General features: G+C 40.7%; 1 protein-coding gene across 6 annotated transcripts in view; it reads left to right on the top strand.

Annotated features, from left to right (window-relative positions):
• The window catches only part of sbno2b (strawberry notch homolog 2b), a 171,947-nt gene that overhangs the window by 74,597 nt on the left and 81,039 nt on the right, over window positions 1-16,311 (top strand). The window contains exon 1 of one of the 6 annotated variants that reach the window (XM_072244371.1): window positions 4,233-4,340. The exons of the other annotated variants lie outside the window; for them this stretch is intronic. Coding sequence (XP_072100472.1) covers window positions 4,275-4,340 — 66 coding nt within the window. The 5' untranslated portion in view covers window positions 4,233-4,274. Of the gene's footprint in view, window positions 1-4,232; window positions 4,341-16,311 lie in introns of those variants that run through there. 6 annotated transcript variants of the gene reach the window in all.

Here is a 16,311-nt window from a genome sequence, read left to right as displayed (position 1 = left end):
TATTGTTAGTATGTAAGTGAAAGGGCATCAGACCACATGACCCTACACAGGGTAGTTAAAAACCACCAAGAGATCTCCACCAGGGTCTCCCTCCTTCCTGTCTGTGACATTTACTGGGAGTGTTGTATAAAAGAGGCCTGAAGCATTGTTGAGGATCAAATATAATCTATTTGACCTACTACTGTTGGGAAGGAGGTACAGGAGCATTTAGTTCCTCTGGATAGAGATGGAGGAAAGGGAAGTGGAAATCTTTTTCTCAATCATTCTGAGTGGCTCATGGAAACCTGTGTCTGCTGTTTCAGTAGCTACCATAATGCTTTTATTTTGACATACTTAAATATACTACTATCGCATATTCAGAGGATGTACTTGAGGACAAGGGCTTCCATTCTTTGCTGTGGCTGGTGATGCACCTTCAAAGTCTCACTGCTTTTGAGTGATACAGCTATAATGGGTGTGCAACCACAAGATACATCAGCAAGTTCGTATTGAAATGTTGTGACCGCCATAAGGGCTGCTTGAAGTATTGCCTCCATGTAGAACTGATGGATCATTGTGTACATTACATCTTCCATAACATGGAGGCGTAGAAGATAAATATCAACAAGAGTCTATATCTGATCAAACTGGAAGCCTCAGAAAAGAATGGACCAGAAAATAACATTTGGTAGTCCAAGATTCAAGGTATCTTTAGCTTTGTGTGTCCCTAAAATGTATACAGTATTTCTATTTTTAATCTTGCATTTTTTAAACTTAAAATAATTAAACAAAATTTTGTCAAAGACATGCTAACAAAGCAGACAAAAAAGTTCCTGAGAAGGAGATAATGCTTGACATTTCATCCTTGTGAGAGACAAGGGTTTCCTTCTACAAGTTATATCGGTTGGCCTCGTTCATGAGAAGAGAAGGGAAAAAGTTATCAAAATCAGGTTTATCCTGTGTGCTATGTTAGGATACAGAGCTAACTGACATCCTGCAGTTCGTTTGGCTGAGGGTTAAGGATACAAGTGAAAATCAACTTGCCCCCACTAAGAGCTCCAACTTCATCTCTCAATCTCTCGGTTTTGCATGCATGGTGCTGATCAGTAATTATGAAGTGAATTGCTGCAGAGGTATAAACAGTATAAAGATCTTCCTTCAGATTCTCCAAATATGTACTGAAAGTATTGAAACGGTGAAGCTGCATATTTGGTGAGAGTGTTGAAAGATCTTAACTTCTGCTGTTACATTTTTTTTTACCTCCGGAAATGCTACTGACCTGCTCTCCAGCATTTTCTGCATTTACTTAGATTTTGTGCAGCCACAGTGTTTTGCATTTTTCTCTTCTCTCATAGGATGTGAGCATTGTTGATAAGGCCAGTATTCAGTGTACGTCTTCTAATTAGCCTTGAAGCAGTGATAAGCTACTTTATCAAGTAATGGGATGATACGTGATAAATGGGTGGGCTAGCAAAATGAGGTTTTTCCCATTGAGTGTTGTCTTGGACATTCTATATTATAGAGGGTGGAGTTTGTAAGGGGTCTCTGAACAAAATTTGCCAAGTTTTAGCAGTATATTTTGTAGATGATCATCAAGAAGCCATGGTGATCCAGTGTGGAAAGAGAGAAAATGCTGGTTATTGTGTGGGGTGCCAGATGGAAGCTACTGTGCTCACCCTGCCAAGTGGAGTAAATTCCATTATCATTCCTGATTTGTGCCCTCTAGAGGGTGGGAAAATTTAGGAATGAGTCCTTCACTCCAGGATACCCAGCTCTGGTTGCTCTTTTATTTATCCAGTTAAATTTCTGTCCAGTGCTGATTACTGCCATCCCAACCACCGCACCCAGTGTTGTTGATGGTAGGAAAACCAATAAATCTAATTTTGTTAAATATCAAGGGGTATTTTGCCAGGATAGTGATAGCCTGCCACAGAAATGTTACTTGCCACTAATCAGCTAAAGGCTGCTTACTGTTTGCATGTCGATATTCGTTCGTAATGTGAAGCATTCAAATGAAAATGCATACTCTACAATTTACTGCCAATGATGGAACTTAAGGTCACTCATGAGGCTACTGACGATAGATGGGTAAAGAAAGCTATCTAGTTCCCCTCTCAACAGAATCTTGGGCCTGAAGTGATCAGCCTACAATAACCACAGCAGCCATGGTGGTTAGGACAGTGCTTTACACTACAGGTGACCTGGGGTCAATTCCTGCCGCTGCCTGCCAGGAGTTTGTTTGTTCTCCGTGTGACCCCATGCGTTTCCTCAGGGTGCTCCTGGTTCTTCCCACAGTCCAAAGACATGGGCTGATTGGTCATTGTCAATTGTCCTGTGATTTGGCTAGGGTTAAATTGGGGGACTGCTGGGTGGCGTGGCTCAAAGGGCTGGAAGGATCTACTCTGCAATGGCAATGTATATCAATAAATAAACTACATCATATCAATAAATGTTTGGTAATCGGTTTATTATAGATGCATGTATCAACACCCAGCAAAAGGCTTTTCTTTGCATGCCATCCAGATGAAACAATCCATAAATCTGGTTACTACAAAATGGGAAAAAAAGTGTTACAGTTGCAGAGAAAGTGCAGTGCAGGTAGACGAATGCAATGCAAGGGCCTCAAGGATAGATTAAGAGATGGAGAGTTCTTTATAGTATAAGAGTAATCTTATAACAGCAGGATAGAAAATGTCCTTCATCCTGGATACATATTCTCAAGCTTTCGTATCTTCTGCCTGACAGAAGGGGATAAGAAAATGTGACTGCAGTGAGAGAGGGCTTTGATTATGTTGGCTGCTTTCCCAAGGCAGTGGGAAGTAGAGAGGGGAGGCTGTTTCTCATGATGGACTGTGCATACAATTCACTGCAGTTTGTTCATGGTCTTGTGCAGGCAGAATAGTTGCCATACCAAGCTGTGACGCATGTGGATGGGATGTTTTCTGTGGTGATAAATTGGTTTATTGTTGTCACATGTACTGAGCCACAGTGAAAACCTTCTTGCATACCATTTGTCTTATCAGTAGGTTGAGGTCATTCAAGGGAAACAATAACACAATGCAATATAAAGTGTTACAGTGACAGACAAAGGGCAGTGCAGGCAGTCAATAAGTTGCAAGAACAAAGAAGTAGATTGCTAGGCCAGGAATCTACCGTGTTGTGCTAGGTGACAGTTCAACAGTAAAAATCTATAAATATTAGAGTGCCATCAAGGATATGATAAATTTTCTTGGCCTTCTGAGGAATTAATGGCTATGGTGTGTGTTCCTGAAGTATTTAATTTGTGCTTTCTTGCAATGTTCTCCCTCACTGAGGTCAGTGGAAGCAATTGAGAGCAGTGTGTAACTGTTGGCGAGGATTACAGAAACACATCATGGAAACCTGTTGAGCCTTCAGGCTATTGAGTCCTCACTGACCATCAATTACCCACTCACACTAATCCTACATTTTATTTGGTATACTGTTTGTTTTATAGAGTTGCTGGTAGTTAGCAAACTTAATGTCACCTCATCTGTTCAAGGGACCAAGACTGCCCTGTATCTTATTTCATACATTAAATTTAATTACAGTAGGAACCAGTAGTTAAAAATTGTTGAGTTGTCTTTTATCTATTGGTATAATAAGTAGTTTTAGCAAGATAATCATAACTGGGATTATGAATCCAGCTAAATAACTGTCTATGAAATGTTATAACATTAAGGATTCTGTATACTGCATAAAAATCACAAAATAAATTGAAATTTTGTTTATTTTACCTCTGAATTTATTCAGTTCTTCGTTGATTTATAAAATTTTAACTTGATTTTAATTTGAAGTATCTATTTGAATTGGCATTTAAACAATCCAATTTTTTCCTGTATTAATCTTTGGAACAAAAAATGATTTGAGTAGAAACATTCAGTCATTATAGTGATATTGGCAGAATGATAGGTTTACAGTATACAGTAAATGCCTAAAGATCTTGCGAGCAATGTTACAGCATTTTTAATATTTTCCATTTGACCCTTTAATTTGTAATAGATTATACCAATTTGTTTAGCGTTGCAGTGGTTAAACTGGGAAGTTTACTGTAAATTACACTGACTTGACGGTAAGGGTGCTTACCAAATGTGCATCATTTCCTGTAAATACTCTCTTCCTTAAAGCACGTCTTTAGTCAGACTGATGACTAACCTTTGGTCAGATATGCAAATATGGTAACCATGAAAAGGAGGAGCCTCCCAGCATGCTTATTGTTTTCTCCTTAATATGCCTGTTTGTATTCTGTATTTAAAGATTTCTGAGCATTGCTTGGAATGGATTATATGTCCAAACAGCCTTTGTATAAAAAAATAGAAGCAGCCTGGAGAATTTTCAACAAGGTAACATTCACTTTCTGACTGTTTAATCTTGGTGAGCTGCTGTATCAGGTTATTTGCTGGGGCTCACAACGTGGCAATTTCAACTAGAACCGTTTCAAATGAAGCTATTTTCTAATTACACCTGTGTTGTTGAAAATGGCTACAAAGAGAATATTTGTACTTGTTTTAACTAAATTTAAAACAATGGTATTTTCAGCAGCAGAGACATATAGTCTATGAAATTTGTTTCTGTTGTTAAATGCTATTAAAGTAGGAAGATTTGACACTATTTAAATAAATGGGTGAATTCTTGCACTGAAATGTTTTGACAATATGAAAACTTGTTGACACAGGTTTAAAAAGAATGTTTAAGTTCTACATTGCAGAAAGAATGGCAGTACTAAATTTAACCATTGAATTAAGAACTTGGGTCTTCATAATCCTTCTTCTATAAACTATCCATTTGAAAAAATACCTCTGAATCAATTCTCTCATATGTAATGATTTTTGTACATTCTAAAACATTCCAACTTCATTGTAGGAACAATGAAATATTAGTCATCTACTTTGAACTGGGAGGATGTCAGCAGCATGGCATTTATCTGATAGCCTTTGGTCAGTTTTGAAACAAATGGCAAAAATCATGCTAGTGGAGGCATGGGGAAGGTTGCGTACCAAACCTAGTTAAAAGTGCAGCAATTTAAAGTTGTATTTATTTCTGTTCTCTTGTGGGAATGTATGGTGATATTGAAAATAAGAATTTAACAGTGTGGTTTAAACTTTTGAAGTTGAAAGGGGGATTTTTTGGCTTCTCATATGGTTGCTATGCACTGCCATAATGTTGTGAATAGAAAGTACTTTATTTTGTTACCTCAAGATCGCAGTCTTTTAATTGCCTGCGCACTCAGTTTTTCAAGGTGCTGCGGTTGTCTGTGAGATCTACAATGGAGATTTTTCTGTGGTATCCATGCTGTCTGCCTCCCTCCTTCCTGGAGGGTGGAATTTGTTGGCTTACAATGTCAGTAGCCATAGGGAAAGTATAGACCGCTTGAAGTTTGACAAGGGAATTACGAGCCCAGCTGTATTCTGCTAGTTGGGCGAGTTAGATGCTTCAGCACTTGGGTGTGGCATAAACAGTAATCTGGATCAGAGAGTTCTGGGGAATCTATGAAAGAAAAGACCATAACAACATGTGGTGCATGGTGTCTGGGAAGAGCTTCTGGAATTGTTCCAGCTTTCAGTATCTGCCCTGCTTCCTTTGCTTCCTAGTGATGTGTGCCAGAGGCCACTTACAGCTATCTGGCACAGCACTCAACTTCCACTTCTAACCCTGTGCAAGAATTTCAGATATGGTCACAGGGAAAGCCTTGGCCGTGGGGGCGGGAGTTCTCTTTCAGCAGGACAACAACCCAAAGCGCACTGCCAGAGCAACCGATGAAGAAAATTGATGTCCTTGAGTAGCCCAGTCAGAGTCCTAACCTTAACCCAGTTGAACACACTGGCAAGGCCTCAAGATTGTTGTCCACTGTCGCTCTCCAAATAACTTGGCACAACTTGAGCAATTTTGCAAGGAAGAATGGACACATCTTGCTCCATTAAATTATGCAAAGTTAACAGAGACTTAACCAAAGAGATTACTGGCTGTAGTAGCTGCGAGAGGTGGTTCAATTAAGTGCTGAGCAAAGATGGGTAAATGCTTTTGAACTGTTGACATTTCAGTTCTTGAACTTTTAGTTTTTTATGCTTTACAATTTTCCCTGTTTTGGGGCTTTCCTGTGAAAAAAGAGCCTGTAATTCACAAATAAAATTTCTCAGTTAAATTGGTGAAAATCTCTGATTTTACTACTCGTTTATGTGAACAAAGGGTTTGGGACTGAATACTTTCACAAGGCACTGTACGCGTGAGATGCCACAATCAAAACTTCAAAATGAGCATTAACCTAAGGAAATGTTTTTCCATTCCAGACTTTAAATCTAAGGGTTGCCATACTTGTAGACGTAATTTCCCCATATAAGTTGGTGGATTTATTTTAAGTGCATACTGAATATTCTACAAACTCATTTGCAGTGTTAGCCTCTTGCCAGGTAATGAGAATCAGAATCAGGTTTATTATCACTGACATATATAATGAAATGTGCTGTTTTTTGCAGTAGTAAAGTGCAATACATAAAAAAAACTTACTCTAATAAGTTACAATAAATATATCTTTTAAAAAGCAAGTGGTGCTAACAAAGAGCAAGTTATTAAGTAGTGTTCATGGGCCATTCAGAGGGTCAGAGGGTGAGGATCCTTAATGATGGATGCTGCCTGCTTGAGGCATTGCCTTTTGAAGATGTCCTCAATGGTGGAGAGAGTAGTGCCCATGATAGAGCTGGCTGAATTTGCAGTCCCCTTGGCACCTTTTTCCAGCCGTATGCATTGCATCACCATCCGGTATGGGGGTGCCGGCTAGTGAGAATGCTCTCCAAGGTACATTGTTCCCGCGGTTCATGGTGGAGAAGTATCAAAGTATAAAGCATGGCCATACTAAGAATGAGATTTTTGTTTAAGGGAAAAAATACTTTCCACTGATCAGAGAATACTAACTGGAAATTTGATATAGGATTTTTAATTTACAGAAGGTTTTAATTCTATAGCATCTGATTTTGGTGATATCAATGGGTCAATTAGAACATAGAACAGTACAGCATAGGAATAGGCTCTTTGGCCCATAATGTTCTGCTGAACCATTAAGCGGATGACGCTTAATTAAACAATCCCTTCTGTCTGCACAGGGTTCATTTCCCACTATTCTCTGCATATTCTTTTAAGAGCCTCTTAAACACCTCTATCATATCTGTCTTCACCACCTCCTCTGGCAGTGCATTCTAGACACCCAGCACTCTGTTTAAAAAAAAAAATACCCTGCACATGTCCTTTGAACTCCCCCCTCCCACCTTAAATGGATGTCCCTTCAGCGTTGGACATTTCTACCTTGGGAAAAAGATACTGTATCTGCGCCTATCATTTTATAAATTTCCCTCAAGTCTCCTCTCAGCCTCCGCTATTAGAGAAAGCAACTCAGTTGTCCAATTGACAAAACAATTTAAAATTATCAGTAAGTGAATGGAGAAAATATAAGTACAATGTTGTAGGATGACAAAGTAATTTAAACCAAAGGATGGACTATGGTAACCAAGCAGTGGACTGAGCTTCATATTGTTCTAGCAGTGACCTAGCACTAAAGCTAGGGCTGAATGGTGTCCTTCTGCAGATTAAGTTGTTGTGTGAAATATGATATTTTTCATAGTCATAGTCAATGTCATATGACTTGGGTTTCCAACCCAAGGTTCTTTGGAAGTCAAGAATGCGGCATAAAACTTGCTGCTTGCGATCGTTTGTTAAACTTTACAAGGACAAAGAAGATGAAGGAAGACTCACAACACGCTGGAGGAACTCAGCAGGTCGGGCAGCATCCGTGGAAACTATCAGTCAACGTTTCAGGCTGGAACCCTTCGTCAGGACTGGAGAGGAAAGGAGCAGAGGCCGTATAAAGAAGGTGGGAAGGCTGCATCCGGTGCTCCCGGTGCAGCCTCCTCTACATCGGTGAAACCCGATGCAGATTGGGGGACCGTTTCGTTGAGCACCTCTGCTCCGTCCGCCACAACAGACAGGATCTCCCGGTTGCCACCCACTTCAACTCTGCTTCACATTTCCATTGGGATATGTCCATACATGGCCTCCTGTACTGCCGTGATGAGGCTAAACTCAGGTTGGAGGAGCAACACCTCATATACCATCTAGGTAGTCTCCAGCCCCTTGGTATAAACATAGAATTCTCCAACTTCTGGTAATTCCCTCCCCCTCCCTCTATTCCTATTTCACTCTGCCCCCTCCTCCAGATGCCTATCACCTCCCTCATGGTTCTGCCTCCTTCTACTACCCATTGTATTTCCCCCTATTCCTTCTTCATCTTTCCTGCCTATCACCTCCCTGCTTCCCCTCCCCCACCCCTTTATCTTTCCCCTTACTGGTTTTTCACCTTAACCTACCAGCCTTCTCCTTCCCACCCTCCCCCCACCTTCTTTATAGGGCCCCTGCCCCTTCCCTCTACAGTACTGACGAAGGGTTCTGGCCCGAAACATTGACTCATCGTTTCCACGGATGCTGCCTGACCTGCTGAGTTCCTCCAGCATGTTGTGAGTGTTGCTTTGACCCCAGCATCTGCAGAGTATTTTGTGTTTAAGATGAAGGAAGAAGCGTGAGGAAGGTGGGGAGATGGAGGGGGGGGAAACAAAGGTGTGACATTCTATACTAGACGACTGATAACAGTAGATTGCATTCAAATTCCATTGCTTGAATGAACCAATAAGATAGCCCCCCTATTCAAGTAATGAAATAACCGCCCCAGAAACTAAGCAAGTTTCACATATGATACAAAGGCAAACTACCAAAAACAATTACATGTCTGAAGGTAATTATATAAAAAATACGAACAAGCATAAGGAAGTTTAATTATAAGGAAAACAACAATTATGCAGACCAATCCAACCAATAGGAACAGAGAATGTGTGCGACACACTCGTTTTGAGCTTTGCAGATGTTAGTGACATTAAAAGAAAAAGAAGCAGTGGCTGCCTGGTTTTTTGCCTCACAGATTTTAAGCACTTTTACCTGCTTAGAAATTGTCAAGTTATTGGGAAAGCTTGTAAAATTATATTTCAGTATCTTTAAAGATCAATTTCCTTTATCCAGTATGAATACACTTTTACACCAGTAACTTCTCCAATTTCAAGGAAAGGTGCAAGGAAAATTTGGTAAATAGTTTTGATATCATGTAATTACCTAGGTGGGGAAAATGTGAGTTAATTGTGCAAGTAGCATCTAAACCTTCTACCTCGCCCTCATTTCAAACCCCACCTGTATTTTAAAAGATACGGTTTTAACATGCAGAGGAGGAAATCTCTATTATGGAATCGTTCACAGTTCAAATCTTATGGTTGCCTGAATCAGCAAGTGTGGAGTAAATAATGTACATCACTTCTGATGCACCATATTCATTATTCCTTAAATTAATAAAATAGGGCATGTTTGAAAATATTGAGTGACTTCTATTTGGAGACTTGTGGTATAGGGTTGTCACAAGGACATCTATAAAAATATTGCAAAATATTTGGTCTTCTCTATGTATTGGGAAATCATTACTGGCAGTCATGCACTTGGTAATGCAGTGAGGCACTTCCACAGGCTGGGAACACAGAATTGTTAGCTGTCTATTTACACATTTAGACATTTTTTATTACTCAAGGAATAATTCAGTTACTTTTACTGTGTACTTAATATGGCACTTTTAAATATTTATATATTTTTCTATTTTAAACAAAATGATTAAATATCCAGTGCTCTCTGTAATGATTCAAAAAAAACCCTTTAAAAAGAATGAATAACTTCTACTAAGCAATTACTTTATGTTATTTTGTCAGATTATCTATTCTTGGTTCCGTTGAATCCTTAACAGCACACACCTTTCCTTAAGTAGTTGCTAACATTGTAATCACAAATCACATTTTTTTACCTACCATCATTCCTAAGCAAAGATTTAAAGAAAACACAAATATAAATTCCTGACTATTTTACTGCCAAACTGTTTTGAGAAGGGGAGGCCTATTTCATTGAATTTGTGATGTTTGGAAATGTGATCAGGTTGAGAGTGACGGTATCAGAGCATAATTTAAAAAAAAAAAATAAAATATTTGTCTAAATGCCTTATTGCAGCCTCCTTTGAGATTTCCATCAGGCTACAGTACCATGAGTCAATTATATACTAAGTATCTACCAATCCTTTTGTCCTGCAGTCAGGACGCCAGGATAGCATAGTGGTGCTATTGCAGCTTGGGGCATTGCAGAGTTCAGAGATCAATTCTGTACCGTCTGTAAAGAGTTTGTATGTTCTCTTGGTGACTGTGTGGGTTTCCTCAGGGTGTTGTGGTTTCCTCCTATAGTTGGTTATTTGGTCATTGTAAATGGTCCTGTGATTAGGCTAGTGTAAATAGTAGGATTGCTGGAAAGTGTGACTCTTTAGGTCAAAAGGGCCTGTTCCAAAGTCTAAGGTAAACTTAATATCAAAGTATGTGCAGTGCTGTGCAAAAGTCTTAGACACGTATATATAGCTAAGGTGCCTAAGACTGTTGAACAGTGCTGTATTAATTTTATGTATTACACTGTACTGCGGCAGCAAAAGAAACACATTTCATGACAGGTGAGTGATGATAAACCTGATTTTGATATGGGTCTCTTGTGGACTGAGAGTGGGAAGGGGGCAGGGAGAGGGGAATCATGGTTGGGTAAAAGGAGAAGGAGTGGGAAGCAGCAGAAGGGCATTCGGTAATGACCAGTAAACCAATTGTTTGGAATCAAATGATCTTGTCTGGTGTCTCCAGGGGAGCTTGGTTGTGTTTGCACCTACTCCACCACCCACTGCTGACATTCCTTCTTTGCCAGCTGTCCTGCATCCGTCCCGCGGCATTCCACCCTCGCCATTCCCAATATTGTTTGATCCCGCCAGATTTACAAACTCCCTCTCTACTCCACATTGACAAATACAGTACGGTCCAAAAGTCTTAGGCACTCCGGCTGTATGTATGTATGCTCAGGTTTTTTGCACAGTATTGAATATGTGATCATATACAACCATGAGATTCATTTTCTTGATGGGCATACTCAAATCCAGTAACCATAAACTAAATCAAATCAAGTTTAATTATCATTCACCCATACGTAGATACAGCTGAATGAGGCAGTATTCCTCTGGTGCCAAGGTGCAAAACATTCAAAATAGCAAGTAAAGAAGCAGATTCAATGAAAAAACATGAATATAGACCAAGACCCTGAGCGACAATGTCTGGTAATCAATGGTACAGTCCCCCGGCAGTATGCAGATGCACACAGTCCACCACTTGAATATGGGAGGGCAGCACTGATGTCATTCCACCACTTGAATATGGGAGGGCAGCACTGATGGGAAAGACCAGCTCCCAGCCGAGCGCGGATGCCATGCTGTAGTACTTTCACATCTTTTCAGCTGGTCTGCAGCAGTAGGCAATTCTGAGGCCTGAGGCCCAGTCCTCACTACAACCAGGGCTACACAGCTTACCTTGTCGCCTATCATGCCACCAGACAAAGGTAACAGGCCTGTGGCAATTTACATCATCACTGTCCAACAGAGTCTTGTGATCACAAGTGAGTCAGTAGAATCAATGAAAGACCGCACCAGCTGGGCATGTAACCAGTGTGCAAGAAACAACAAAATGCAAATATAAAATGAAAGAAATAAGCAATAAATATCAAGGAGATAAGAGTCTTTGAGAGTAAGTCCATAAGTTGTGAGAACAACCCTCCTATTTACAACTGTATCTCTCAAATTTTTTTTAATTACTGTTTTGTTGTTATAATCTATTTGAAATTAGGTATGGTTCAAAAGCAGGCCATTCAATTCAACTTTTCTATGTCACTAGTTATATTCCATTCAAGCCTTCCCCCTCCTTTTCTCAAGATCTGTTTACATAACCCTCTAATTCTTTTTTCTTCATGTCTACCCAGCCTTGTAAATTTTGTCTCACTCACTCCATTGCCTTGGTATCCATTAAGTGTACTATATGTAATGCCCTGATTAAGATTCCTGGAGCTATGATGTGAGGTATTGTTATTTTAGCAGTTTTCTGCAAAAGCAATGTGTTCTGTTAGTAAGAGTGTTTTGACTTCAGTTAAAGGTAAAGAGGCATTTTGTCCAACTTAGCAACGTTGAGTCAGTCAATTGAGTTTGCCTTGGTGCTTGTTGTAACTTTCTGCCCAGTTGGATGCAATGGAAAATTCGAGGGAGCTGAGTGGGATCAGATTTCTGAAGGACGGTAGTCTGGTTTGGGGTCTGTTGGCAGAAGCTGCAGAGCGGAGCACAAGGGAAGATGCCCGCAGAATGTTGCTCGAAGGATAGACCACGTTGTAAGAAGTGTTTTGTGCAGACAAATGGTTCAATGGAGGAAGTGCCAAAACTCCTGACTTAACCAGTTCATTCAAAATATCCTTTGAGGGAAGTTCGAACTGTGGCTAGTGTGTTTCATGCAGAATGTGGGTTCAGCGCATGAGTAATCAAAATGAAGCACCCAACTACTTCAGAAACAAGCTCCAGCATTTATGTGCACACCTAGACTGGTTTAACTGTAATGGGCCTTTTATTTTTATTTTTCTGTTAACTATTAAAGTTGAAGAATTGGTAAATATACTACCCTTTGTAATTTTATGCTGGTTTAGGATCTGTCATTTTCTGGTGAGCGATAACTGTGTATGGAGCAGCATTCACCACAATCAATGTTCCTTAACCGGAACATCCCAACTTTCCTGTTTGGTTGAACCCAAATCATACCAACCCTAGACATGTATTACTTGTCGGTGGCCTTATCACCGCTAAGCCACATGGCTGTTATCTGAGCTAGCTAATGAGGCAACTTTATATACAAGCCCTGGTGACAGATTTGCACGTATATTTCACCTCATTCCTTTTTTATGCTAGCACGTTCCATATTCCCACTGCTCTTCGGTGAAAGAAGCTTATGAGCTCTCTGTTGGATTTCTTGGGTTTTATCAATATTGATGGCCTCTTATTACACTGTTCCCCAGTTGGGGAAAGGTTCTCTCCATTGAGCTTTTCACTATGCAGATAACTTGGAGTTAATGTAGCTGAACAAAAAGAAGAGGGAGATCAATAGGTTTTCAAATATGAAAGGAAGATGGGGTGATTGCAGAAGTAAAAGATCATTCAAACTCCTTTTGAGTAGTAGAGCTGGCACAATGTGTTTTAAGAAAGAGAGGGTAGTTCAGGTAACCATAGGAGCAGCCGGAGCAGGCCCACAGCCTCAGCACCGCGGAGATGGGAGTAAATGTCGGAAGAGCAAGCAAAATCGACCTGACCTCGCCTCTGGTCCTGAAACCCTGCCCTTTCAGTCTATAGGTTGGCATTTAAATTGTCCAAACACTGGGTCATTCCCCACATGAGGACCCGGGCCCACTGCAATGATACACTCTGGGCCTGGACCCTGCCACCATGTTCTGGCCTGTACTCAACCTTTCCAAATCAGCCTGGCACTTATATTGATCCAATCTTGCTGGTTTAGGTGGACAAACTCCAAAACTCCTCCTGACTCCTCTCCAATTTGCTTGCTCCAACTCCATCTCTGACTACAATTCCATCTCGAACATGCCTCGACCTCACTCCGACTACTTCTCCTTGAACATGCCATGCTCCACCTTTGCATCTCCCCCGCACGTCTCGACCCTCAAGTCAGCCTCACCTTCGCTTTGCTCTTCGTTGTTTGCAATGATAGTTTACCACAATTTACCACAGCAAGTGTTAATAATAAAGTACTTGGTCATGTTTCTTGCTTTTTGAACCACCAGTAAGCTGTCATCCAACTTCAGTAGCGCAATTTTAAATTGACCAAACAGTGGCAGGCATGGTGGCACTTGCTTCATGATTAACTTGACAATCATAATGTTGCACTCACATGATTGTACTGAAGTTCTTTGAGAAATTGGTCGTGGCTAGAATTAATTCCAACCTGAGCAAGGAGCTGAATCCTCTGCAATTTGACTACCTCCACAACAGGCCTATAGTGGTCATCATCTTACTGGCTCTCCACTTGGCTTTAGGGCACCTGGACAACAGCAATATATATTACAGGTTGCTGTTTCTTGATTATAGCTTGACTTTCAACACCACCATCCCCTCACCACCGAGTGATAAGGTGAAAACGGGTCTCTGTACCTCTCTTTGCAACTGAATCCTTAACGACCACATAGTCAGCACTGATAGGAAGTAACATCTCCTTGCTGGTTATCAATACAGGCACATCTCAAGGATAAATGCTTACCCTCACTGTTGTACTCTCACTACACTCATGACTATGTGGCTATCTCAGATGGCAACAGAGAGGCATACTGGAGTGAGATAGGTTGGCTGGCTGAGAGGTGATGCAACAACAACCTTGCACACGACATCAGCAAGACCAAGAATTGATCGTGGACTTGAAAAATCAGGGAAACATTGCTTTGCTATTCATTTTTTTGCACTATTATTTGTTTATTTATTGTAATAGTGATTTTTATGTCTTGCACTGTACGACTGCCAGTAGACAACAAGCTTCATGACCTGTTTCTGGTTTAAGACAGCGCTGGTAAAACAGTACTGACTTACCGGCAGCAAACAAAACTACATACTACTTTATTAATCACACCTTTTCTGGAAAACAATCACTGTGATCAATAGCCTGTAGCTTCCCTTTTGGATCTGATCTTTTGATCCGCCTGTGTGACCTTTGAGACTCCACCATTTTTGCGATGTCTCAAAGATGCAGGACAGTTGCAGCATGGTATGGATGGACTGAGTCGAGGTGGTGGGGCCCAGGTTCAGGAGCAAGGAACAAACCAATGTATGGCCGTTACTGGAGTGAAACTGTTCCTAAAGTGTTGAGTATGGGTCTTCATGCTCCGTACCCTCCTCTCTGATGGTAGTAATGAGGAGTGGGCATGTCCTGGATGGTGGGTCAATGATGGAGGCTGCTTTCTTGAGACATCACCTCTTGAAGAGGAGGTCCTCGATGACAGGCTGGGCTACACCCATGCTGGAACTGGCTGAGTCTATAACCCTCTGCAGCCACTTGCAATTTTGTGCATTAGAGGTACCATACTGAACTGTATATCTGTTGAAAACTTTGCAAGAGTCATCGGTGACATAGCAAATTTTTCCACGCTCCTAATGAAGCAGAGAGCTAGAAAAGGTGTATTGAAAGATCTATGTTGTCTCTCTCTTTTGCCTGCTCAATAGATACCCTTTCAACAAGGAATGTGTCTCATCTTGGTTTAGGAAAGATCTCCTATTTGTACAACTCCTTACTGTCCTGGAACTGGTGCCAGTGTGCTGTGAAAGGAGCCACCCCCACACCAACCGTACCGCTCTGTTTTCTCCCGTGGCAAAAGGGGAAGCCAACAGACATAGCTCTTTCAATATACCTCTTTTCATGCAGCTCTGCTTCATTAGGAGTTTGAGAAGATTTGCTGTCTCATATCTTTAGAATATCTATCTTAATATAAGACCTTTTTAACTAGTTGGGATCAGAAGTTTTCTACAACGTGCCTAGCTAAATCCTTGGTTACCTGCAGTTATTAAAATTTATTAAGTAGGTATTCATCATTCTCTGAAACTGAAACTGACTGTGACTCATTTTTGTAGGAAAGAAATGACTAGTGTAAAACCACCATGTGTTATATAGTAGAGGTTGCAGGGAGGGAGAGCAGAATGGGTTGATGATGTGTAACATTCTGTAAATGATTTAGCAATACAGATCATGTACATACTGTAAATGTGAAGCAAAAATGGAAAATACTCAAAATACACAAGAAATATGGGTACTTCAATGGAAAAAAATGAATAGGATATACATTTGGTTACAGGATATACTTGTTGGGTGAATTATTTGTCAGTACCATTGAGTAACTCAGCTTTGTTAATGATGTTTGAAATCCACAACTTGGTGGAGGGAAACACATTTGGGATGAGACAAGAAATGCTGGCATTGGAAGCAAACAGGATGATTAATGAGTGCACATCAAAGTTGCTGGTGAACGCAACAGGCCAGGCAGCATCTCTAGGAAGAGGTGCAGTCGACGTTTCAGGCCGAGACCCTTCGTCAGGACTAACTGAAGGAAGGGTCTCGGCCTGAAACGTCAACTGCACCTCTTCCTAGAGATGCTGCCTGGCCTGCTGCGTTCACCAGCAACTTTTATGTGTGTTGCTTGAATTTCCAGCATCTGCAGGATTCCTGTTGTTTGTGATTAATGAGTGCATTTGTTCTGTGGCATTTTTCTCAGTATGTGCCTCTTATGTTTAAAGAAGATATGTTATTTCGGTAAAACAAAAAATGAGGTAGAGTGAAAATGGAATTGAGAGCAAGAGGTATGCAA

The sequence above is a fragment of the Mobula birostris genome, chromosome 26 (genome assembly GCF_030028105.1).
Source record: "Mobula birostris isolate sMobBir1 chromosome 26, sMobBir1.hap1, whole genome shotgun sequence".
Taxonomy (NCBI): Eukaryota; Metazoa; Chordata; class Chondrichthyes; order Myliobatiformes; family Myliobatidae; genus Mobula; species Mobula birostris.
Note: the sequence above shows the minus strand (reverse complement) of the source record. Positions and strands in the feature narration are given on the sequence as shown.